Consider the following 26070-nt stretch of genomic DNA (forward strand, 5'->3'; position numbering starts at 1 on the left):
ATTTCGCGTCGATTACCATGAATCGGGAACCCGTGTGGGAACTTTTCGAAAAACCCGTTATTTTTAATGCACATATACGACACCACGCAAGTAATAACACTATTAAGATAATGTTTTATTTACCGCTCGCATTATACGCGTTAACGTTGCAATGCAGTTGGCTGTGATCTCGCCGAACGTTATCAAAGTGTCATTTTAGGGTGCATTAAACAAACATTAAAAAAAAAAATTGCGGGAAATGGATATCCGGAAAAACAAGTTCACCTATTTCGCCGGCATTTCAGGTGGGTATGCAATAAATTTGTAAAAAATAGTTATTTATGTATTTGCTAGTAGAGATCAACGTCCTTATATTATTAATACGCTTTGACGTTAAAGACAGTGTGGAACAGGATTAAAATCAACGTGACTATGAGAATGACAGATAATAATTTGCTAGAATAGTGAAAATCACAAAATATCACAATTAAATCATATCATAAATTGTATTGGACGTATTTTGGTGATAAGGTGAACAATGAGGTTATGTTATGACCGATGAAGACAGGGATTGGTAGGTAAAGTTAGGTTAGGGTAAATGTTTCTTGGTTTTATTGCGTTCGGTGCTGGATAAGTGTGGCCTAAAGGTAAAGTTTATCTAGTCAGATGAGTTATGTTAGCAAAAACATTTTCATCACTATGACCGTCGTTTCCGATATGTTTAGCATGCGACCATATTAGCCCAATAGCATTGAATTCACACTGACATGGAATAGATAAAGTCTGTTCATAGATATAAGAAAGTGACTAACTGATACGAATTAAGGAAAGACCCGGGCAAGCTGCAAGAATAAAATATGGCCGAACAGGTTCGTACTTTGCTTAGAATTTAATTATTTGGGGTTTTGCTAGGAAAGATACTAAACAATATTTATTTATTTATGTATGTATTTATGTTTAAATCTAAATTAAAATTACAAATTCTTTTTATTACCTACTTAAATTAATTAAAATTATTCACATAATATATCAGTATCACTATCGCTATCATCGCCTGTTCGTTATTATTTGTTCTATATTATTTGCAATATGGATATACGATTGTTCTGCTTTTTCTATATGTTTAACAGAATTTGCCGAACTTTGTGGAGGGATGTTAAAAACTTGGGTTCCTATAAGTTTGAGGACATTGGAGTTAACACGGGGAAAAACATTGTTACGACGAATGGCAGATTTCAGTTGGTGTCAAACATGTTCAATGGGATTAAATATACAGTGGTAAGGTGGAAGCCTTAAAACTGTATCCCCTAGATTTTTTGCATAATTATCACAGACGTATTCCTTTTGCAGGTTCAAGCTTTGTAGAACCTCAATTAATTGCTTTTTGGTATAATCTTCGTGAAAATAAATGTCGTTATTATACATGTAGTTTTGGATTGTTGCTTCTGTCTACTGTGATAACTTGTCCGTTACAACTAAGCCATAAGGAGGAATGTTTGGAACTAGTTTGTTTTTAAACCAACTTTCAAATAAATCAGCGGTGGTGTCTTCAGAGAAGAATCTTTAATATTTTTCGCAGACAGAAAAAATCCATCCATTGGTATCCAAACCATCGTTAGAGCCAGCATGCAAAATAGTTATTCTTTTACCTCTTTTTGATGGCGCGTTTGTTTTACACTTATCAGTTGAGTCAACCCAACCCTTTTCCGGGGTATTATAAGTGTCGAATCAGGTTTCATCCAAATAAATAATTGGCCTTTGTTGTTCTCTATAAATCCTAATTTTTTCTAGATATTCCAGTCGCCATTTCGGAATTCTAAAAGATTCCATTGTCATTTTTTTTTAATCTAAAACCCATGTGTTGAGTACACTTCCATAAGGTAGTTCTGCCACATTTAACATCGGTTTCATCTTTTTCAAGCCTCCTAATTAAGATATCTAATGTAGGCACGCTTTGTTCCTCGTATAACTGGTAAATTTTATGCCGTATTATATCGTGATCACTTTCATCTACACTCGAGGAAATGTCAGCATCGCTTCTTTTTTTCCTCGCTGAAATGGGATTATTCACAATTTTCCATACAGTTGATGTTGGAATTTTCGTCAATGTGATGCGGGAGCATCTCCTGAGATATACTAGACTCGCACATATTTTGCATAATTCACACACGATTCAGCACACGCTGTATTACACACGAAATAAGAATGATTACTAATAAACTTAAACTAAAGAATATTAAACACAGGTAGGTATAAAATTATTTTCTATTACGGACCACAATTTTACCTGAATTTTAATTCCGAAACTTTAGGTAATAATCTTATTGCATTGTATGTTATTGACTACCCTTGAATAATCCCATTCAAAAGCAATTGGTCACGTTCTTATATCTATGAACAGACCATACCACTAGACCCTGCAATTCAGAATGAGGGGTTTTATCTCTCTTTTTTTAAAACGAGGTTTTTATATATTTTTTTTTATGCGCAATCGTCAAAGTATGGGGGACTAAAACTTAATATTTTGACAATAAAAGACCTTCCTCGGGTATTTTTAGGAGTTGTTGTGACGATATTTATATTTTTGTGATTTTAAACTTCTATTAAGGATTTACAGAAAAAATATGCATGAAATGTGGATTTTTGTTTTGAAAAAAGCGGATTTAAATGATAAATAGGAAACAATTTATATGACAGAAGCAACTTTGTACTACCCAAGAAATGTAATCTGCAAAACTGACAGCAGAGGCGACATATGCATCGGCCATACTATTTGCTTAAGACAAGAAAATTGGTAATTATGACATTATAGCATTGGCTTGTCTTCTTTCCTGACATTTATCACTGTTACCAAGGCGCGAGACTTGTCATTTGTTGACGACGGTAGAAAAAGTCTTTTTAAAGATCATGAAAAAAAAAATTGTTCTCGAGAAAAACAATAATTATGCGGAATGAAGAAATGTGATATAAAGTTCCTCGTGAAATTATATTACAAATTTTAAGAGTTCAAAAAACAACAAACTTGAAATGGTATAGGGTTAAAGAAATTGAGATCGATCAAAACAACATCAATTCGATTATTCAAAAGGACTTGAGTGACTCGGTTTCTCAAGAATCATTGAATTTGTTCAAAACCTTCAACCTACTATATGATTTCTTTGATGTTGACATCGCATTGGTCCTAATATAATCTGTATTTGACGCAAAACGAAGAACAGTTTCAATACTTGCTGCAAGTTGTCAAAGAACATCGAGTACAGTAACAAAAATGTATATTTTGCTATTAATACTATATCAAGGTATCAAATTTCATGCGGTGGAAAATAATTCTTTTTCTATTAGTGCATTTATTGATATTTCTTGAATAAACAACTTTTTTTTCTGAAATATATAATAAATAATCTGAAAATTTATTCATTAAATGAATATGAATATAAGTCACCAATGGGATTCCGATGCAGATATCTTCAAAATGGTTCGGGTAATTGAGAAACCACGAGGGATCTTTTTTGTAGGGCACAAAAACAAACAAATTTATCATAAACCTTCACACACGGACACAGTCATACATAACAGCTTAAATCACCCTTGTACACACAAAATGGCTGCATTTCATTCTTTTATACACAGACTTCTTAATACGCCACTCTCAACGGAAAATTACAACAAAGAACTTCATATCATTAAACAAATTGCACTGAACAACGGCTACAATCCTTCCATTATAAATAAAATTATAAATAAAAAACAAATCCAGGCAAGTAAAAGCCACCTCAGCTCAATTTTTATAAGAGGTCATTTTTCCTATAAAAATCGTTAATCAAATTGGTTTAACGATCAATTAGTGATAAGGTATGATTATTTATATATGAGACTAAATCTTCCCATTAATATTAAGAGCTCATACGTGGTGAGTACTTTCTAGAGGTAACTAGCAACTAGTTTTCGTGTGTCAGATCCAAAAAAAAGGTATTTCTGACCCACCCAGTGAATAATATAACTAGGTTAGATTTGGTCGTTTAAAATGTTGTTATTATGTCATTTTCCATTTTCAAAGCCATTTTTATGGAACATTTTTTTTTAGCAAACTTGCTTACATATGGAAGCGGCCTCGGCTACGGATGGGCTTCGCCGGCACTTTCGAAACTGAGCGGCCATGTTGATCCAGAAAATAACCCTTTATCCAGTCCGACCACAGTGACACAAGAATCCTGGATAGCATCCCTATTGAGGTATAATTTTAAAAATCTGTTTACGTTAGCTTCAAATTTGTTCAATTTTTTTTTAATCAGTCCTTGGTTTTATTTTACGAGGGTCACCTGAAAAGTTTCCGACGAAACAATTTCTTCCCAAATTTTTCTTTTTATTTTTCTACATAGTCTCCTCTATAAACTTATCCCAACGTTTTTCTCCGCAAAATAATTGTTCGCCAATGTTAATTGACGAAAATATTTGTGTTCTGAGTGCAGTTATCAAATCAGGGAACAAAAATAAGTCGTCAAGCAGTTCAAACCGTAATTCGTGGATTCTTTTCCTTTTCGTGGATCATTTTCTTTTTGCAAACGTGGCCGTTTTTCTGCTCAGCTTGTAACGCTTTTTCCTTTTTGAAGGTTTAAAATGTGACGAACAAGTCATCCTTGACCTTCGATAGAAATTTTTAATTTTTAGTTTGTTCAATAAATGCTGGCGAAACATCAGCCAAATCAATTGCAAAGGTTACAAAATAAAGCATTTAGAGGAGTAATATTTGGAATGAACTTTAATATGTCTAGTGAAGAACCTACTTTATTTAAAAATATATGAACTTAAGATACTAGAACAAACAAAATTAATTTACTTAATTCAGAACAAACTGATAAAACAAATGGATAGTGTTACAGCTACAGCACAAGAAACAATGATAAGAAATGTATACGCAAGGACCAAAAAGAAACAAGACAAGACAAAATACCACACACCCATTAAAGGGCACTACCAAGAAAATGTGTCATAAACTTAAAAAAAGAATATAAGCTTATATTAACAAACTTTTATTAATAACTTTACTAGAACTTTTTTTTAAGTCTTCAGGCTCAGTTTTATTGTTGGCAGTTGAGTCTTCTGAAATAAATATAAAAAAAAACTATAAATCAATACGTCAAGTAAGCTTCTTTTTTAACATTAAAACTTACAACTTCCGTCTAGCGAAGGTGAGTCAATAAAAAAAGATGATTTCTAAATCTTTTTCGTCTTTTCTACTCCAACAACACAAAATATCTATTGGACATCGCCATTTCGCATAGCTGGTAAAATATATTTTTTATCTATACATTAGCTTTATTCCTGGTTGTTGATAAACAAGTATTATAGTAGTAATGGTAAATTTTCCAACAAATGCCTGCGATAGCCGAATTACAATTTGAAATTTCCAGGTTCCAATGTTTTTGCGTAGAACCTTAATAGGGCATAATTACCAGGGAATAATTAAAACGTACCCAGGCAAAAAATTTAAATATGAGGGAAATAATTTACTTTAATCTTAGTGTGAGTAAGTAATAACTTGGACCTATAGTTAACAAAATAAACTTTTGCGTCCATTTTAAAAAGAAAACTCCATTCGGACATATGTCCTAAACGTCTCGTCTTTTGAGATCCAGGGTGGTATATATTTTTTAATATCTGTAATACCACTTTGGATATTTTATTGAAATTTTGCACGCATGTACTATGTATCAGGAGATACGAGGTTAGCGCCAAAATTTCCCGACCCGACGTTGATGCAGCTCCAGTATCACGATAAAACCTTGTCTTCTTTTAAATATATATCTTAGTAGGCTGTGAAAAAAAAATTGAAGTATTGCGTCACACAGGTTAGTATTGAGTATAGAGCAGTCATGAAGTTTTTGACAAAAGAAGGGTTAGCACCTAAAATTATTAAAGAAAGGCCAGATGGTGTGTACCGCCAAAGTTCTCCTTCGTATTCTGCAGTGAAAGAATAGGCAAAACGTTTTCGAATGGGGCAGGAGTCAATTGAAGATGATTCAAGAACTGGTCGACCAGTGGAGGTCATAAAGGAAGATATTGTTGCGATTGTGGAAGAGGTGGTATTGAGTGATCGACGTTTAAAGGTCAAGGAAATCTCAGAAATTATTAAGCTTTCTGATACAAGTATTCGTCGAATCCTGCATGATCATTTAGGTATGCATAGTGCAAGATGGGTTCCTAAAAACCTTCCGGGTATTCAAAAACAACGCCGTGTCGAGTGGGCACGATCTTTCTTCGAACTGTGTGGTTGGGAACCGAAGCCTGTGATAGAAACTATTGTGATGGGAGATGAAACTATGGTTCTCTATTATGACCTAGCTAGTCATAAATGGAAAATCAACTAACCCACGATGTTTTAAGAACATCAAGCATTTGCTGGCAAACAAGTCTGCACGGATGACATCGCAAATTTTTGAAGAGGAGATACGGAAATGGGATGAAGAATTAAAGGGGAGGAAAATATTACTTCTCTTAGATAACTGACCTGCACATCCCCATATTCCAAATCTACGGAATGTTGAATTGGCATTTCTTCCATTCAAAACAACAAGTGTATTACAGCCGATGGACCAGAGCGTAATAAAAAGTCTTAAGAGTCGATACAGACATCAGAAAGAATTCAACACTCCTATCGTCATGCAGAATGCGAACAGGACTTTGAAGATGATCAACCATTTTTATTTTTATTATTATTTTATTGAAATATGTAAAGCGCCATTGCAGATATTAAAAACACCCTGTATTTGTAGCTTAGGTGCCATGTGCAGCCCGTTTCTCACGGCGTTCCTGTCCGAGAAAATCGGGCGAAAGAAAACTCTACTCGTTTTCGTGCTACCGACGATAATATCCCACCTGATTTTGATATTCGCCAAGCGGGTCGTGGACTTCTACGTGGCTCGATTTCTTATCGGGGTAAGTCCGACGCCTTTAATACGCGAGAATGTGGTGCAGTGACGCTTTCAGCTTAGTACGGGATGCGCAATCACTATAGTCCCCCTGTACTCAGCGGAAATATCCCAGAAACACAATAGGGGAGCGATAGGAGCCTTGGTCATAGTGATGCTAGCTTCCGGACACTTCACTGCCAGCGTGGTCGCTCCGTACGTCACTATACGAACATTCAGCGCGCTCGCCTTAATCCCTAGCGGTTTGTTCCTGATCGTTTTCGGCATTTTCGTGCCGGAGTCGCCATACTTTTATATATTAATGGACGATAAGCGCGGCGCCAAACTCAGCCTCGAAAAGCTGAGAGGAACGGAAAACGTCGGTGAAGAACTCGGCGAGATAGTCAAGAGCGTGGAGGAATTGAAATCGTCCGAGCGGGACAATCTGCGAGAACTGTTCACCTCCAGCTATTGCCTGAGGTGTCTGTTTTGGTCCGTAGCGCTTATATTCTTCCAACAGCTCACCGGACTGATCTACATCGTCAACTACACCCAGAAAATCTTCGAATCGGCGCATACGCCGATAAGCGAGGAAATCGCTGTCATGTTGGTGACTCTGGTGCAAATCACGTCCATTCTGGTGTCTACCCAAATCCTAGACAGAGTTCCGCGTAGAAAACTGGCGCTTTTGTCCTTGACCTCGATCCTCGTCATCACCACCACTATGGGAACTTATTTCTACATGCAAAAGCATCATTTTAACCTGCTTCACTTCACGTGGCTTCCGGTCTTATGCCTGATGGTGTTCATACTGTCCTTCAACATGGGCATCTGTCCCATATCGTACATCTTCCCGGGGGAAATCTTCCAGCCGAACGTCAAATCGCTGGGGGTGAACTTGGTGATGTGCGTCGGGCTCTTCTGGGAGTTCGCCGTTGCCAGTTTTCTGCCAGCGTTGTCGAATAGGTTCGGCTTCGACGTTCCGTTTTGGGTGTTTACGGGCGCCACGTGTTTCGGTATCGCGTTCGTGGGGTTTTCGATGCCCGAAACCGGGGGCAAGAGTTTTTTGGAAATCAACGAGTCTCTGAGATACAAAGAATGAAAATGACGAACAACGTATTGCACGGCGGTCCGCAGCACACTTACCTTGGCCAAAATAATTTATTAACATTTTTGATTGTGAATCGAATCGAATAACGGCCGAACGGCTTGAGCTCCTTATAAAGATAACTAGAAGGCTGCGTTTCAGCTACATACAGCTATACCATATTCAAAAATGTTAGCAAAGTGAAAATGCACAACTATATCTAAACCGTAGAGCAATCAAGGCTTGCCTGGTATTTTTTTTTAATTTTTGAACATTTTGTTTTTGTTATTTATGTATAGGGTTTTCCAATTATAGATAAAAATCTAAAAGGCCCTGAAAATTGTTTATTTTCAGAGTAAATTATTCGCCGTAAATCAAAATTCCTAAAAAATATGGCCAATTAGTTTATATGGTATTGTACAATGCATCAGGAGCTACAATTTTTGTGTTTACGGTTTCGATCTATCGCAAACACAGTTCGAGATACATTGGATTTTGGCTTATCGATGTACAAGCTTAAACGAGACCAAAATAAATTTTGGATTCCTTATTTGCTGATCCCCTCGCTTGCCAGATTTTTAATTGAATTTTGTAAGAAATGTGCACAAAAAATCTTATCCAGCAATGCAAGGGGCTTACACCATAACCATACACCAAAATGATTCAAACCCAAGTGTAAATCAAAATGTTTGGTATTCTTGAAGATCTTTAATTTCCTTATCTAGACATTCTTTCCCATTCTTTGATTTATTCCAGTTTCAACGGTCCACTAGTCGCACTTTCTCCCACTTGGCGGCCAGATTAACGCAAAATATTTGCCAACAGTGGATGGCTTTGCAAATGCTTTTTCTTCAAAACACCAAACATTATAGAGTCCTGATTCTTGAACCCGTAGCGACAGAAAAAAAAAAGTTTTTTCTGCGATGTTTGCATTTGATAGCAAAAAAAAGGTACGCAGCCAAAAAGTAAAAATATAAGAGAACCAAAAGACATTAACGTCAGAATTATCACTTTTAATTAAATTTTAAAATACGCTCTTCTAAAAATTTTCATAACGTTATCCATCTGTTTTTGTTTGTGGTGAATTCATTAAAGTTAGAAGTAAAAAAAATGCTTTTTAACCTAAAAAGCAGTAACAAGAATCAAAATTAGGTACCACGCTTTGCCTGCATTAATCGTAGAAACATTTTGGAATATAATAAACCGAAATTTAACATTTTTAAAAATGTCGACCAAATTTATGTTACTGCTAGCTCGGTATAGGGGAGAGAACCTAGTGATCAAGTGATCAAAGTTTCCCGCCATAACTCAAAGCGAAATAGGTTTATTTTCGAAAAACTTGCTTCAACAACAAAAACCGCGAAAACCCACAGCGCGAAGAACAACGAAGTCTGATTCGTGCATATCGATAGCAACTGGGAGAATATTGATAAAAAATATAATAATAAAAATAATATTTATTGACTACTTCATTACTAATCAGGCGGATATTTAAAATGTTAATATATATATATATATATATATATATATATATATATATATATATATATATATATATATATATATATATATATATATATATATATATATATATATATATATATATATATATATATATATATATATATATATATATATATATATATATATATATATATATATATATATATATATATATATATATATATATATATATATATATATATATATATATATATATATATATATATATATATATATATATATATATATATATATATATATATATATATATATATATATAACAAATTTTAGTTAATTGGGGTATCGGTCCGATAGGACCGATACCCCAATTAACTAAAATTTGTTGTTCAACTAGCCGGTCACGACTACCGTTTTGTGTATATATATATATATATATATATATATATATATATATATATATATATATATATATATATATATATATATATATATATATATATATATATATATATATATATATTATTCCTTTTTATAATGTGCGTTTTATTTGTTATTAATATTTTGAAACGGTGTCGTCAAATATTCGTTAATAGAATAAAAGCAATATTTTAAACAATGTGTTTTTATTAGATATATTTTTGTCCTTATCGATGTTTAATATTCTGATTTTTAATGGAACATAATTAAAGAGTTTCAGGATAAAACAGTTGTTGTCAGATATAGCTGGAGTTCTCACCAAGTGATAGTCAGTCTGTCTCAGTCTTCGTCGTACCGTCTTTTAGGTAGGTATTAAAGGACAGAACATTTGGGACAGACCCTCAAAGGTTTTGGTAATAATTTTTTTTGTTTACTTAGCTATGTATAATGTAATTAAGTTACATTAAGAAAAAACAATGACATTAAATATGTACAATATAATTATATACATAATTAAATTTTTATTCTAAATGTCTAAATATAATTCTGTTTCACTAGCAGAGTCGAGATTGGGATTAATTATAATAGGATTTATGGTGTATAAGTATGAAAAAAAATGCACGAGTTTTTTCCTTCCTTAGGCACAAAACTAACAATCTTATCTCCGTTAGTAGGTTAAAGAAAGTCTACCTTTCCCATTGTTGGGTTGAAGGTAGGTAGCTTGTTTGGCAATAGCAAATTTGAAGTATATAAAGACCTTTCATACTGTAACCCGGATACAGATAAAGTTTTCCTTAAATGGCTTTTGTATTTCCCCGTCTCAAAGCAACAACGTAATTTTCACTTTCAACGAACAGAATAATTGAATTATTAATTTAAATATAAATCGTTGTTATTTTATCCCGGTTTTACGTAAATAGTGACTACGCCTGGGTTTTCTCCGTAATATTTTGCGTAATTTATCGAAAATTTATGTGCCTGTGGAATAAAGATCAGGTTTAAATACCGCAAGTAATTTTCCGATATTTCCCACTGGATTTCAAAAAAACATAAATATGCAAAATGAACGATTGTTTATACGCGATTTTTTTTTTTCAAATCTGACACACGAAAACTAGTTGCTAGTTGCCTCTAGGAAGTACAAACCGGGCTCTCAATATTAACGGGAAGATTATCCTCATTACAGTTTTGCATTTTCGATTTGGTCTCATATAAATAATCATCAATAGATCAGTAAGCCAATTTTATTGATAATTTTTCACTCGCCATTCGGCATAAAATTTGAGTGACTTAGTTTCTTGTTCAAAATTTGACGTTGACATTGCATTGTGTGCTTTAGATGAGAGTCATGAGGAAAATGAAGAGAATTTCAAACAAATGAAAGTTGTAACGATGCAGCAGAGCCTGGAGTAGCGTTGGTCTCTGAATATAATCAGTGTTTGATGAAAAAAAAAAACATCGAGCACTATTTCGTGACTGTAATAAAAGTTGATTTGTATAACCATATCCAAAAAATGTATAATTTTCAATTAATACTGTATTAAGGTATAAAATTTTTATTAATGCATGTGTTATTATATCCAAAAAAAAATTTTAGAGTGTATATCTGAAGAAAATTGGTTAATGGGCAATGGTCTAATTTTTTAAATACTTTTGGTGGATCTTTCAATGATTATTTTCCGTTGATAAATAAAAGAAAAAAGCACTCTCATAGGAATAACTAGCAAGTTAAAAATAAACTAAACATTTTACTTGTACTCTCTAGCAATGATGCTTACATTGAATCGCATCATAACCAAACAAAAAAATATGACAAACTCCTAAAAACGTCCAGAGCTGAATAATACAGACAGAAGATTGAATGTTCGGATAATAAAACAAACAGTAAAACAACAACAGTAAGGTGACCCTATGGAAGTACCAGATCGTTATAATGAGTATTTATTATCGATTATACCAGATCTAATCAAACAATCAGAGCTCAAACAATTCAGTTGTAAAATACCAATTAACAACCAAACAAAGTTCCTCAGAACGGCGTCACCAGATGAAGTTACTGAATTTGCTAATAAAATAAATAATAAGCACAGTAGTGGTTATGACGAAATACCTGCAAGCATAGTTCAGTTATCAGTGTCCTATATTAACGATGTTCTTAGTCATTTATTAAACAACAGTTTGAAGTATTTATGCGAAGGCAGGGCCAAAATTTCCCGGCCTGAATATGAAAGAAACAAAGTAGAGTAACAATTTGTTATTATTTTTCAATATAATCCCCCTTAACTTCAATACACTTATTACATCTCTTTATTAACAACTCAATCCCTTTAAAAAAAATATTCTTTTGGTTTGTCTACAAAATGAGCTAAAACAGCCTCTTTTAACTCAACTTCGTCGTTAAACCGCCGTCCACGTAAGCCTTTTTTAGTCGCTGGGGGTCATATCTGGACTATAGGGAGAATGATCTATCTGTTGGAACCCACACTCTAAAGGGCAGGGCAGTACAAAGATTACTTGTAGTTCAGAAGAGAGTTATAAGGCTAATTAAATAAAAAATATGATACAAGAACATCATTTAAGTAAAAGTTTTCTATGAACCACGAACCTTCACACACGGACACAATCATACATAACAGCTCAAATCACCTTTATACACACAAAATGGCTGCATTTCACTCTTTTATACACAGACTTCTTAATACGCCACTCTCAACAGAAAATTACAACAAAGAACTGAATATTATTAAACAAATTGCATTGAACAACGGCCACAATCCGTCCATTATCCATAAAATTATAAATAAAAAATAAATCCAGACAACAGTAAACTCTATTTATCTGAAACCTAATACAAAAGACGAACAATTTAAAACAATTACAAAAGTTTCAAAACATTTGTCAAAATGTGGTTTAAAAATAGCTTTCAGGACTAACAACACAATAGAGAAATTTTTAAAAAACAATAAAACAAAGTGTTCAAAATCTTAAAAAGCAGGTGTGTACAGGTTGAAATGCGGATCATGTCCTAAAATTTACAGTGGACAAACAGAAACGCATTAACGAACATGAAAGAGCGTTTAAAAACCATAGTCTAGATTCTAATTATTAAACACAGCCATGGAAGCCATGAAGATTAACAAAATGTATTGCTTAACGGTCAATTAGATTTAAATACCTCTCCTTTATTAAACTTAAATTCCTGTAAGTAGCAGGTAATTTGTAAATATTACATTGTCATGTGAATATTTCGTGAAAATCTGAACTTTTAGTTCTTATTTATTTTGTTAAATGGATTTTCATCAAGTAAAAGCCACACCTCATTTCAAGCTAATTAAAAAGATGAATAAAAAAATAATTTTTCAGATGGAAGGTTTAATGACAGTATACGTGTCTATATTTATGAGTCACTCGTTTTCTTTTTTAAAAAACGTACAACACTAGAACGCGACATGTAAATTACCCAATGCATAGATTAACTCCAACTGAGAAGACTCCATACTATATGTGTAGAAGATTTTATAACAAATTGCCCAACAGTTTAAAAGAAATAAATAATTTGAAAAGATTTAAAAGAAATATTAGAATTAGAACCTTACTCAATAAAATACTATTTTGAGAAAATAATGTAAGAATTTTTGAATGTTATGGTTAGGTATTAGATGCTATTTTCGTTGTGTTTTCCTATTGTGTAGTATACAAACACAATTTGAAATGAAGATGATGATGACAATGATGATGATTATTATTATTATTAAACGGTATATCGTTCGGCGAACTTTAATTCTACCGAGCGTTGAGCAATTCCTGAACATCTCGCAAGCTTTTGCCCCCGGTTTCCGGAACCAAAAACAAGACGAACAACAGCGCCGCCGCGCAGCATCCTCCGAACGTCCAGAAGCACCACGCCAGCCCCAACGTTTCGGACAATGTCGGAAACGACACGGTTATCGCGAACGCTAACGTCAAACACGCGCAGGCGCACATCGCCGACCCCGATGATTTCTCTTTGGACGTAAACAACTCGCCCGTGATCGTCCACGGCAGCGGGCCGAGGGCCAAATTGTACGCGACAATATACGCGACGACCGACGCGATGGGCAACCACCACATCGAATCGACATCGGATCCCGTCGATTTAAGACGGAAGAATAACCCCAACACGGAGAGCGACGCGAAACAACCAGCGGTGGAAACGATCAGCAACAAACGCCTGCCAATCGCGTCGACCAATTGAGTTGTTGTAACTGTGGTTACCATGGCGACGGTTGCTATGATGATGACGGCCACGTGCGACGGGATAGAGTCGCCTGCCGCGTGGAAGATGGTCTGCATGTAGCTTAAAACGGCGCAGATCCCGCTAAACTGCTGGAAAAACATCAGGCCCAACCCTATAAAAAGCCCCCTCTTCGTATTTAACCCACCGGTCCTGCGGGATTTACAATATTCCACGCTTTCCACTACTAGGAAGAGTTCTTTTTCGACCATCGTAGCTCTGTATTTCCTCAAGGAACGCCGCGCTTTGACGACGTCGCCAACGGAGACGAAAAAATACGGACTCTCCGGCACAAAAACACCGAAAGTTAGGTAAAATAACGCGACAGGGATTAAATTGCACACACTGAACAAACGTATGGACACGAAAGGTCCCACAACGTACGAATACAAGCTTCCAAACGCCATCATCACTCCCATAACGCACCCCGATAGACCCCTGTTTCTGTCCTCGGCGATTTCCGCGACGAAATTCGGCAACACCGCCAAGCAACAGCCGATTCCGAGACCCAGCAGGAACCTGGCGAGTACATAGAGTTCGACGGTTGCAGCGAAGGCGCAGAGCAAATGAGACGCGGCCATCGGCGAAGTGAACACGAGCAAGGTGGTTTTTCGTCCCACTTTCTCCGACGACAAAGCTCCCGGGAAAGGTCCCAACACCGCTCCCAGGCTCAGCATGGAAGTTATCCACGAATCTTCGAGGGTCGTCGTCGCTTTGCCGAGGGGATTCGTCACGTTGTCGTGGAGCTTGGGCAGAACCGGCGATGTCCAGGAATAAGCGCTCCCGATGGAAAAGGAGACGAGATTGGCTGTAAGAACACATCGAAACATCATCGAGCTCCGATGAAACGTTTAATTGTTTAATATTTAAAAATATATCCATCTTTTACAATAAAATGTACTATCAAATCTATTTTTCTACTCCCGTCCGTAAAATACCTAATTACCCACGGATCTAGCTTGCGGGAAGCGTCACTTTACCGCGTCAGTTTCGTTTCCCATGAATCCCCCACCCTTCATCGTTATACCTGCAGTCCCTTGAGACCCAAGATGAAGTTTGTAATAGTTATTCTTTTTAAAATCTAATTTTACACTAATATAACTTAAGGAAAACTCCAAAAAATTAATAATTATTTATAATAATTATTAAAAAATTAAGATCGCCAAAATTTTTTTTTTGACATTTTTCTATATGCTATTAAAAACACATTGCCAAAGTTTATAAAAAGATTTATTGACTGGCCCTGGATTCCGAGGTATAAACCTTACGGCGCCCCACTAAGTATACACCGTTCATTTCTAAACATTTTCTTATGCATTTAAAAAAAAACCCTCGATTACGAAAAAATACGCCTAACCTATTACTGGGCTATTTGTTTGGATTATAAGCTCACGACAGAAACTTATTACAAAATCAAATTGAACCCGCACCAGAAGCAGTTGTTTCCCGAAAATAAGATTTGGTCTGTCTCAATCTCCATCGTGTTGGTTTTCGACCATTTAAACTTAACCATCGACAACAAATTTATTCTGACATGAGTGACAAGGCAGGGGTGGATCAGGTAGAAGATTTTTCAACAAGAAATCAATCTACCATCTACCCTAGTGATAAGGACCTAATAAGAAGGAACGAATATTGTCATTATCAAAGCGAAGTTGTTATTATTAAATCAAAGGTCTGGGTAGAAAATGTTACTCCAACTTTAAGTTCCAGTGTTATAAATTTTATAAAAAATGTAATGAATAACATACCGATTGAGAGCTGCAAAACTGAACTGAGGTGGCTTTTACTTGATGAAAATCCATTTATCAAAATAAATACGAACTGAAAGTTGAGATTTTCACGAAATTATATATTTTTACATGACAATTGTTTCGACAACACCGTGTCTTTATCAAATCTATTATTTACAAACTACCTGCTACTATCTATACTCAAAAATGACCATAAAACCTTAATTAATGTTGTGAAAATTTAAATTCAATAAAGGAGAGGTATTTAAATCTAATTGATCGTTAAGCAATACATTTGAATGTCTCATTTTGTTCATCTCCATGGCTTCCAATAAATTCAATTTTCTACTGTTTATGGCTGTATGTAAAATGTCAAAATTGTCGCCAAAACTATGTTTTTCTGTGTTTAAATGTGTAGCATAATTAGAATCTAGACTATTGTTTTCAAACGCTCTTTTATGTTCGTTAATGCGTTTCTTGAAGGATCTACCTCTTCGTCCAATATATATTTTAGGACAAGATCCGCATTTCAACCTGTAGACACCTGATTTTTGAGATTTCGTTTTATTGTCCTTTCAAAATTTTCCTATTGTGTTGTTAGTTCTGAAAGCAATTTTTGAACCACATTTTGACAAATATTTTGAAACTTTTTCACTAGGTTCTTCTATGTATGTAATTATTTTAAATTGTTCGTGTTCTGTATTAGATTTCGGATAAATAGAGTTCACTGTTGTCTGGGTTTGTTTTTTAATTATAATTTTATCGATAATGGACGGATTGTAGCCGATGTTCAGTGCAATTTGTTTAATGATATTAAGTTCTTTGTTTTCTGTTGAGAGTGGCGTATTAAGAAGTCTGCGTATAAATGAGTGAAATGCAGCCATCTTGTGTGTATAAGGGTTATTTGAGCTGTTATGTACGACTGTGTCCGTGTGTGAAGGTTTATGATATATTGAAAAATCTAATTTGTTTTGCGCTTTCGTAATAGTTAAGTCTAAAAAATTAATAGAGTTATCATGTTCAATCTCTTTATACGATTATGTAATGAGTTAATGTAATTTAAAAAAGAATTCAATTGTCTGTCCGTTCCAACAAAGCAAGCAAAGACATCATCCACGTATCTATACCACCATATGATATTTTCCAAATTGCCATCAAAATAATTTCGTGAAAATCTGAACTTTTAGCTCTTATTTATTTTATATATATTTTTTCTTTTTGTATTTTTTCTAGCTAAATAAACAAAAACAATGAATGATGGAGATTGAGAAACCCTATACCAGATCGATGGTTGTCCCGCTCAAATCTAGTTCCCGTATGGTTCTATTGTTTTTTTAAATAAGCGTTGAATATCAAAAACGCGTTACCTGATATGACCGAAAAATGAAGAAAGTAATTGGTCTCGCGGTCCATGGCGGATCCTGCAAGAAAAACGCAAAAATGTACACAAAATATTGTCGTCGCGCATCGATCATTTCGCGTTCTCCAAAAAGGATAATCAAGCTGTGCTAACACAGTGACTTCATAAGTTTTAATACCGGCATAAATACGTCAGGCCGATAACTTCAACATTCTAAGTAAATGTAAACGCAGACTTAACGAACAATTCAAATAGATAATGATTTGTAAATATCAGTTAGTATTAAAAAAACTAGATTAAATCGCTTACCGGTAGCGGTTAACACGTTAACCTGGAAGCTTAAGAAAACAAAATAGGATATTTCATCATGGATTGTTGTTTATTTTGGTTATTGCGGCTCCGTGGTCCTGTTAGGGCGTAGCGATGCGCCTAAGGTATCGATCATTTGGGCATAGAATCCTGCACAGAGGCCTCCTTTTCGCAACCACAATTTATTCTTCTTCTTCACTGCGTTTCAAACTCTACTATGGCCATTCGCCCATTACCGAAGTTAAGGTTAGTTTTACATCGGTCACAGACCAACACGTAAGAAAAACTTTATCCGGCATTTGTTCTCAGCTTGCAAAGCACCACACGATCAAAACCGATATCAAAAAACATCACAGTTTACGCTTGGGATCTGTTAGAGTTTTTGAGGTAGATTGTAAAAATATTGTATAAATTATAAATTGTTTTTATGACTGCAAAAAAGAGTTGTATGTTGTACAAGTGGCAATTATCTATTATAATTTTTTTTATAATAATATTTTGTCACTGCAAAATTTTATAAGAAACCTTTTATTACGATTTTTTTTTGTTTCATCGATTCAAATAGGTCTGTCGTGTAGATAAAAAATTATAGGAATTTTGAGGAACGGATTTAATTATAAAGAAATAGTTCTGGCTTTATTTTATAAAAATATATTCTGAAGATTTTATGCTCAGTAATAAAATGTATTGGGCTTTTCGTATTACCTTTATTTCCGGTATGCTATATGTAGAAAAACGGTATTTTTGAATTCTGGGGAATATGTATAATAACAAGTTTTAATATTGCAGTTATCAAAAGAAATCAGAAAAAGTTATTTTACCATATATAGATATATGAAATATATAAAGTATATAAAATTTAAATATAAATATAAAAAATATATAAATCATTTGTCTCTTAATGCAAATCAGTTTATGAAAAATGTGTTGACAAGATTGCTTTCGAAAAATCGTCGCTGGCGGGGCAAATTTGTAGCGCGGACCACTATAGAACTTTTGCAAAATCGATGTAATTTAATTGTGTTCTACAAAGCTTGAAGCTACAAAAGGAATACCTCTGCGATACTTATGCAAAAAAACTAGGGCATACAGTTTTTTTAAGGCTTTCACCTTACCACTGTATATTTAATAATTTGGCACAACCGAAATCTGCCATTCGTCGTAACAATGTTTTTCCCCGTGTTAACTCCAATGTCCTCAAACTTATAGAAACCGAAGTTTTTAACGTCCCTCCACAAAGTTGGGCAAATTCTGTTAAACATATAGAAAAAGCAGAACAATCGTATATCCATATTGCAAATAATATAGAAAAAATAATTATTAGAACAGGCTTTATTGCATAGGCGTCAACAGCTTTTACCATGCTCTTACCACTTAGCTTAGTCTCCATAATCTTCTTTAGTCGCTCTTTAAAGTTGTTGGTGATCGTTGGTTTCGATTCTTTTCGATCGATTCCTCCTGCTTTCTGGTATCCTAGGTATTTGTATAGTTCATCCCGTTCCGTTCCTTGTATGTGCCCTTCTTGCTCTCCTAGTTTCACTCCTTGGTGTCTCCTCCATTTCCCTATTTCCCAAACGTTATGCCAATATCTGAACTAAATTCCCGTATTAATTTTATGTTTCTTTTCAGGTCTTCATCAGAGGTAGCGTATACTTTGAGATCATCCATGTAAAGAAGACAGGTAAGTACGGCGTCGTTCTCTAGCTTTTAATATTATTATCGTAGTAGTGAGGAAATGGCGCTAATTTTGCTACTCGAAGAGTCGCATCACGATCTAGGCTTAATGTATTTAATTTCAGAACGACGATAACTCAACTTTAAAACATTTCTCTGGTAGGAAAAAACCGCGAGGTCCAGACAGGCGCGTGATCCCGACAAATCGAGACATTTAATTCTTTCAAACACAGTATTTTACTCGAAATTTGTCATTACGCGCGAGTTGCGTCGCGCATTATCTGTCGGCGTGATAAAAATTTAAAGTTCAAACACGGGACGTCACGCGAGAACTCCTTTAACACATTTCGGCCGTTAATCCGCGTCTGAAACCGCGACAATGCAAAATCAACAAGTTTGCCGGTTCGGTATTCATTGTTTTTGGATTGTGGACATGGCTTCGAGCAAATCTGTAATAATACAGATAGAACGGTGTCTAAACAGGAAAAAGCAAAAAGTAAATCGGGAGACAGATATAAAAGCCGAACGCTCGACGCAAAGGGGACAATTCGGTCGAGAATTTTGCCACGCATAGACTTTTTTCATTCATTTCGTATTTATGTAGGAAGTCTCGTTTGTTATCATTTTCGTACCGTGGCAAAGTTGCGTCGTATAATATGGAAAAGCAAAACATCAACTACTTCATCTACTTCGTGGTGGTGGCAGGTAAGATCCCAACAAGTTTCGTATCATCTCGCGAAGATGCAAACATACTTTTTACCAAACTTCTCGTACTTTGGCGTGTATTTTCACCATTTCTTCGAGAGAAGCATCTTCCCCATGATCTCTAGCAGCTTAACTGAATATAGAGCTTGTTGAATGGTGGGCGGTGGTCCCAGATCAACTTCTTCATCATCTTCTTCCTCTTGGCGCTCTTCCTCATCCTTTCTTGTTTGTTATAATATGGCTTCTTCTGTCCAGTCTACTGTTGTAAGCAAATCCTTATCTATCACCATAAAATGTTGCAACTCCTCACTTGTAAACGTAATTGTTGTTTGAAACTGCTTTATCCACTCACTCATCATCATCATCATCTTCCAAGTCCTGTTCGCATTCTGTCTCTGTAATAAGTGCTGCATTACGATAGGAGTGTCGAATTGTTTCTGCTGTCACCTCTTTCCAAGCTTTACTAATAAAGTTGACTGCCTCTAGCATATTAATGGAAAATTTGTCTTCGGACTCGATCATTTCCATTAAAATGTCATTCCTGTATCGACTCTTAAGACTTTCTGGTCCATCGGCTGACATACACTTGTTGTTTTGGCTAGAAGAAATGGGGGATGTGCAGGGCAGTTATCTAAGATAAGTAATTTTTAATTCTGCATCCCATTTTCGTATCTCCTCTTCAAAAATTTATATATATTTATAACCGATGAATTTTGGGCCGGATGGTGATGTGACAATGCATTAAGGTATCGGTCTGTGTGCGTAGGCTTTCTGTAAACACAATGACCCAATGTTAGGTCTGATTTTCTATTGATAAGAACATCTAAGAATGGGAGGTTGTTATTAGATTGTTGGTTGAGGTTGTATTGTTGTATAGAGTTTAAATATCTAAGAAAAACTACTAGGGATTCCTGTCCATGAGGCCAAATAACTTTGGTTTTAGATGGAAGGTGTCGAGAGCTTTCTTCTCATAGCTGTTCCCAATGTTTGTTCAAAAATTTGACCGTTGACCAGCAACTGCTGATGAGTTTATTTGTCTTAAGTCTATTTCACGTTCCTTGGACATGGTTGATATTTTCGTCCGGTCTCTTCGATGTATTCTTTGCCACATATGCTGTAAACTGCTGACATCTCAAATGGAATTTTGTGATTGAGGGATCGAAATTGTCGAGAGATTTTTGGACAAGTGGAAAATCTGGTTTTGACGATTGATGTTTTGAATGTAAAGAAGGACAACCGTGACAAGTGTGGTATTGCTTCGAGCTCATTGCTATTGGAAGGTTGTGGTGAGGTGTATTTTGTGATGGAACTAACCAAATCTAAAATTCTTGCCTACAATCAATTCTTTTACCAACGAAAAGTCCGAGAGCCTATCTCTATAAGCGACCAAACAATCTTAATCGCGACCTTTCGTGACCCTTCTTTAGCTCCGCCCCCCTCAAACTATATATAAGCAGGTACAAAGTACAAAGTACAGTTTCAGTCAAGCTATGAATAAGCCAACAGGACGATTGACGAAACGTTAGCAGGCTCGACGCAAAAGGAATCCAGAATCAATATGCAAACTTCCTTCCTTTTGACGTCATCAAATACCCAAGAGCGGTTTATAAGAAGCCCCGACTACAATAGTGGTTTTCATAGTTTCATAGGAAATAAAAAAAATGTTTTTGAAAAAGCATAGTTGTTGGAGGTCATCTGCATTCTGTGCTATAAGAGCTGCATCGTCCGCATAGCAGACAATCTTCAGAGAACCATTTCCCATTCGAAAACTGCCTTTCATTAGTTTCACACTATGTTAAGGAGGGTAGTGCTTAAACTGTCACCTTGGCCGATATATTTGGAGTCTGGCTAGTCTAGAATGTCAATCACGTCTTGAAGATTTATTCCATCGAATGCCTTCGTGAAATCCACAAAGCAGACAAACAAACAAATTTTTAACTTGGACGCCATAGTGAGTCTTACTGCCATACGCTGATATATTTAGGGGTAAATCTTCTATATATTGTTCTATTTGGTGCTCTAAGAGTTGCAAATAATGATCTCCAGTTAATTTTTCATTTATAAATATCGCACCCAAAATATGTCCACCTGTGACACCGCACCATACATTAATCGATTGGCATCCCTGGGTTTTCAATTAGTTTAATTGTCTAGGATTATTTAAAGACCAATATCTTTCTTGTAGTGAACGAACTTTCATCAGTCCATAAATTATGTCTATTTAAAAAATTCCATGAACGTTGTTTACCAATGTGTCAATCATAAACATATTTTTATTTGTCAGTCATGCCACTCTTTGAAATATATAAAAGTTTACTATTTTTGCCGATTTGCCAGAAACGAGTGGACCAAAATATAAAGTGTGTTACCTCATAAGATATTCTATGAAACACATATAATATACAGGGTGTTTCATTTAAAAAAAATGATGTAGGAAAATTTTTAGTGTTTTGTTTTATACGTCACTTGGCTACTAACCCTACATTTTGTTTTTTTGTTTACCTTGATATCTCTAAAAACAAAAAAACTTATAGCTAATTAAAATGTTGTCAAGATAAATCGAACGCAAATCTTCTAATATATTTTAGTTATCGGTGTCGATATTATTTGGGCACAATAGCTTCTTCGACATTTCTGAAATGGTTTATCCATTCGTAGATTCTTGCCACTCAAAAATATGACATAAAAAGTTACGGGCAGTTGAAAATTTCCACGGATTCTCGGTGGAAGGTTAAATCGCCACAGCTAGAAACAGCTTCAGCTTTTAGAAAATCAAGAACGGGACGAATACTGGGTTAGAAGAAAAAAACAAACCAAATTTGTAAGAAACAAAACAAGGCGTTTGGTTTTTTTCTCGCGTTGATTGGTGCGGATAGAAAACGGCAATTCTTCTTTGCAGTCAACCTAATAACCATGGCCGCGGGAGCCGCGTTCACCTGGGCATCGCCCGTTCTACCCAAGCTCAGGGACCACGACAGCACCGTAAACCCACTCGGTGAGCCCTTGACGAACTTCGAAGAATCGTGGATAGCCTCCATCATGATGATGGGTGCGTTTACCGGCCCCTTCGCCGCCGGGATGCTTTCCGAGAAACTTGGAAAGAAAAAAGCCCTCCTCATCTTCGGGTTGCCGATGACCGCGTCCCACCTGATCTGCGCCTTCGCCACCACCCCCAACCTATTCCTAGTCGCCAGGTTTCTGATCGGTATCGGCGTAGGCGGAGTATTCAGCGTCATACCGAGTTACGTGGGCGAGATATCGGAAGACAACAACAGGGGAGTGTTCGGGAGCATGCTGGGGCTCATCGCCGCCTTCGGCCAAATATGTTGCTATGCGGTCGGACCTTTGGTTTCCGTGCGATGGTTCAGCCTCATCAACCTAATACCCTTGGCGCTTTTCTACGTTTTGTTCGGGGTTTTCGTGCCCGGAAGTCCCTACGATTTAGTACGGCGAAATGACCAGACGGAGGCGGAAAGAAGCCTCACGAAACTGAGACGGAGGACGGGCGCTCAGGTGCAAAAGGAGCTCATTTACATTACGGAAACCGTGGAGACGGACTCCGAGAACCGGGGGAGTATCTCGGACCTGTTTACCAACAAATCGGTGTCGAAGGCCATAATAATATGCTGCGGGCTGATGGTTTTCCAGCAGTGTTCCGGGATCTGCGCCGTCCTCGCCTACATGCAATCGATTTTCGAAGTGTCCGGCGCGTCGATATCGCCCTTCGACGCGACCATCATCATCTCGACGATCTCCATGCTTACCAACTTCGCCAGCTCCATGCTAATAGACAGGATGGGCAGGAAACTACTGCTGGCTATATCCTCCTTAATAGCCGCCCTCTGCATGTTAACGTTAGGCTTGTACTTCTTCCTCAGATCCGCGGGACGGGACACAACCTACATCTCCTGGCTGCCCATTATGTCCCTTATCGCGTTTATGGTCGCCTTTAACCTCGGTTTCGCCAACATCCCGTGGATTTTCTTGGGCGAATTGTTCCCGTCGAACGTGAAGTCGTCGGCGTCCACGCTGACGGCTTCCGTATGCTTCAGTCTGTCCTTCCTAATCACCATTTGTTTCCCGTTTTTGAGCGCGAGTCTCGGGGAGGCCGGCAGTTTTTGGATTTTCGGGGGCGTTTTGGTGATCGGCCACGCGTTCATCCTGACCGTCGTGCCCGAAACGAAAGGCAAGAGTTTCAAGGAGATCCAGGACATGTTGAGCGGCACGCAGAAGCAAATCGGCGTCTGATAACATCGCGCACGATTGTGTAGCCCATAAATGACATATTGACTTTTCGTAAACCCGCGAGACAACATATTTTTTAAGCACCTAAATAAAACAAGGCCCGGTGAAAATAATTTTTTCTGTACCGATTGATTCGTATGGTATCGATTGTGGGATAAATTATTATTTATAAGCATGACAAATAAAATGCAATTTGTAAAAAGGCGGTGTTATTAATGAACTCATTTCTTTTCAATTTTAAAGTTCGACGTCACAAACTGACGTCCAACAAGTAAACACCATATACCGACAGGAGACAGCGGTTTTCTAATTTTTTTATTGATATTTACGGAAATATTTTCTACAGTTCCTATAAATACTGCAAAGAACTAAAGCGTAGGACACAATCACCATCTGAAACTTTAAAATATCACAAAGTACCATTGTGTTCCGATTGTGTTGTACTTCTTGCCATAATAATCGAAAAATAAAATATAATGTAAATTACAGGTGACTGAAATTAAATTAACCAACCTTAAGGAATTTTTTTCTATAGGGACCTGTTTTTCAAAACTGGCCGAATGACCTTTAGAAATAGTGACCATTAGAAGTAATTAAAAACAACCACCTTTGAAAATCCCCCCGGAGGGTGATAGTCTCTTCCAGTCCCTTTCAATTAAGGCATCCTCTCAGGTTTTTGGAAGAAAATTTTCATTAGACCAGAAAATGGCCGAACGATCCTGGTAGCAGTGACCAATAACAGTAAGAAACTTCTAAAAATAAACCCAAACTAACCTCGCTGGAGTCGCCCCTGCAGATTGTTGAACGACTTAAAATTATTGTAGAAAAAAAAAATTTTGAATTTGTAGGCATATCAAAAATACTTTAAAAATATGACTCACACAATGGCATGCATTCAATTGTTTCTTGCAAGAAACAATTGAATTTGTCTCTATAAAATGTCTATTTGCAAAAAATCTAGAGATCCTTAGCAAATGAAATTATTGATATAAACAAAAATATAAAACTTGTACAATAAAAAAAAGGGCAAAAAAGTAAAATATATAATGTTTTTTTAGGTTACATTTGTTATTAGTTATTATATCTTCCACTGCTTCACTTAAAGAAGTCTCCACCAGTGTGGATATTGGAACATTTTCCGTGCTTCTTTTTAGTTTCACTTGAACTTTACTCTGATAATGGACTTGCCAGGCAATAACTGATTACTAAGAACTTTGCTCTCATATCTCAGAGTTAAAAATTTCTTGTAGCAGGATGAATTTGCTTCAATGTTTCACACATTTTAATTTCAGTGATTATGTCTGAGACATATTTATTCTGGTTCACATGTGAAAATATGTGGCACTACATCTGGCTTCATGCGAGCTGCAACTTTACTTAGTTTGTATTCGACGTAATTTTCCATATCCTCATCCAGCTGAACAAGATCAAGAAATGGTTCTTTAGAAAGTTTGATAACATAATATGTATAATATACCTACCCTAAAATGATCTTCACAGCAAAAGAATATCGTCTTTATGGATACGTCCTTTAAACTTCTATTAGCTGCAGCAAACCATTGCTTTTTTCGCACTAAATTACGCGGAACACTAACAAATACTTTTTCTGGACTGTTTTTCGACGTGTTTCGACAACTAGGGACGAAACACCACTTGTTTGACCTCATTTTTGAACAAAATTAGGAATAAAATGAACGTATAAATCAACAAAACAAAACCTTTGAATTATAACCTCCATCACAGGTCACAGAATACTAAGGTTAACCTCCGTTAACAGAATCACTGACGTCACAACAAGGCGCCAGAAGTATTTTCTAGTTTCATTAATTTTATTATTTTTAATTTCCAATTACATTGGTTAATAATGCTTTAATTTAATGTTTGCCAGGTCAAAAAGTCTATTGATTTTTTAGAAC

General features: G+C 35.9%; 2 protein-coding genes across 5 annotated transcripts; one reads left to right on the forward strand and one right to left on the reverse strand.

Moving 5' to 3' along the window:
- Nucleotides 1-86: 86 nt before the first annotated feature.
- On the forward strand, nucleotides 87-24786 carry LOC132700194 (facilitated trehalose transporter Tret1-like). Of its 3 annotated transcripts, XM_060667376.1 has the most exons (5): nucleotides 87-284; nucleotides 4064-4211; nucleotides 6753-6915; nucleotides 19160-19211; nucleotides 22809-24786. In XM_060667376.1, the coding sequence occupies exons 1-5, from the start codon at nucleotides 239-241 to the stop codon at nucleotides 24155-24157; spliced, it is 1758 nt and encodes a 585-aa protein (XP_060523359.1). In that variant the 5' UTR covers nucleotides 87-238; the 3' UTR covers nucleotides 24158-24786. The 3 variants fall into 3 exon arrangements, with proteins under 3 accessions (XP_060523359.1, XP_060523362.1, XP_060523360.1); XM_060667379.1 differs by lacking the exons at nucleotides 19160-19211; nucleotides 22809-24786 and adding an exon at nucleotides 6967-9456; XM_060667377.1 differs by lacking the exon at nucleotides 87-284 and having other exon boundaries at nucleotides 4086-4211; nucleotides 6758-6915.
- Nucleotides 10211-25672, reverse strand: LOC132700195 (facilitated trehalose transporter Tret1-like). Of its 2 annotated transcripts, none has more exons than XM_060667381.1 (3): nucleotides 25636-25672; nucleotides 17229-17282; nucleotides 10211-14936 (listed from the first exon to the last, which is right to left on the reverse strand). In XM_060667381.1, exons 2-3 carry the CDS (start codon nucleotides 17272-17274, stop codon nucleotides 13639-13641), a joined length of 1344 nt encoding a protein of 447 aa, XP_060523364.1. In that variant the 5' UTR covers nucleotides 17275-17282; nucleotides 25636-25672; the 3' UTR covers nucleotides 10211-13638. The 2 variants fall into 2 exon arrangements, with proteins under 2 accessions (XP_060523364.1, XP_060523363.1); XM_060667380.1 differs by lacking the exon at nucleotides 25636-25672 and adding an exon at nucleotides 17531-17675 and having other exon boundaries at nucleotides 11757-14936.
- Nucleotides 25673-26070: the final 398 nt, after the last annotated feature.

This window comes from Cylas formicarius, unplaced genomic scaffold (assembly GCF_029955315.1).
Source record: "Cylas formicarius isolate icCylForm1 unplaced genomic scaffold, icCylForm1.1 PGA_scaffold_3__17_contigs__length_32017465, whole genome shotgun sequence".
In the NCBI taxonomy this organism is placed as follows: Eukaryota; Metazoa; Arthropoda; class Insecta; order Coleoptera; family Brentidae; genus Cylas; species Cylas formicarius.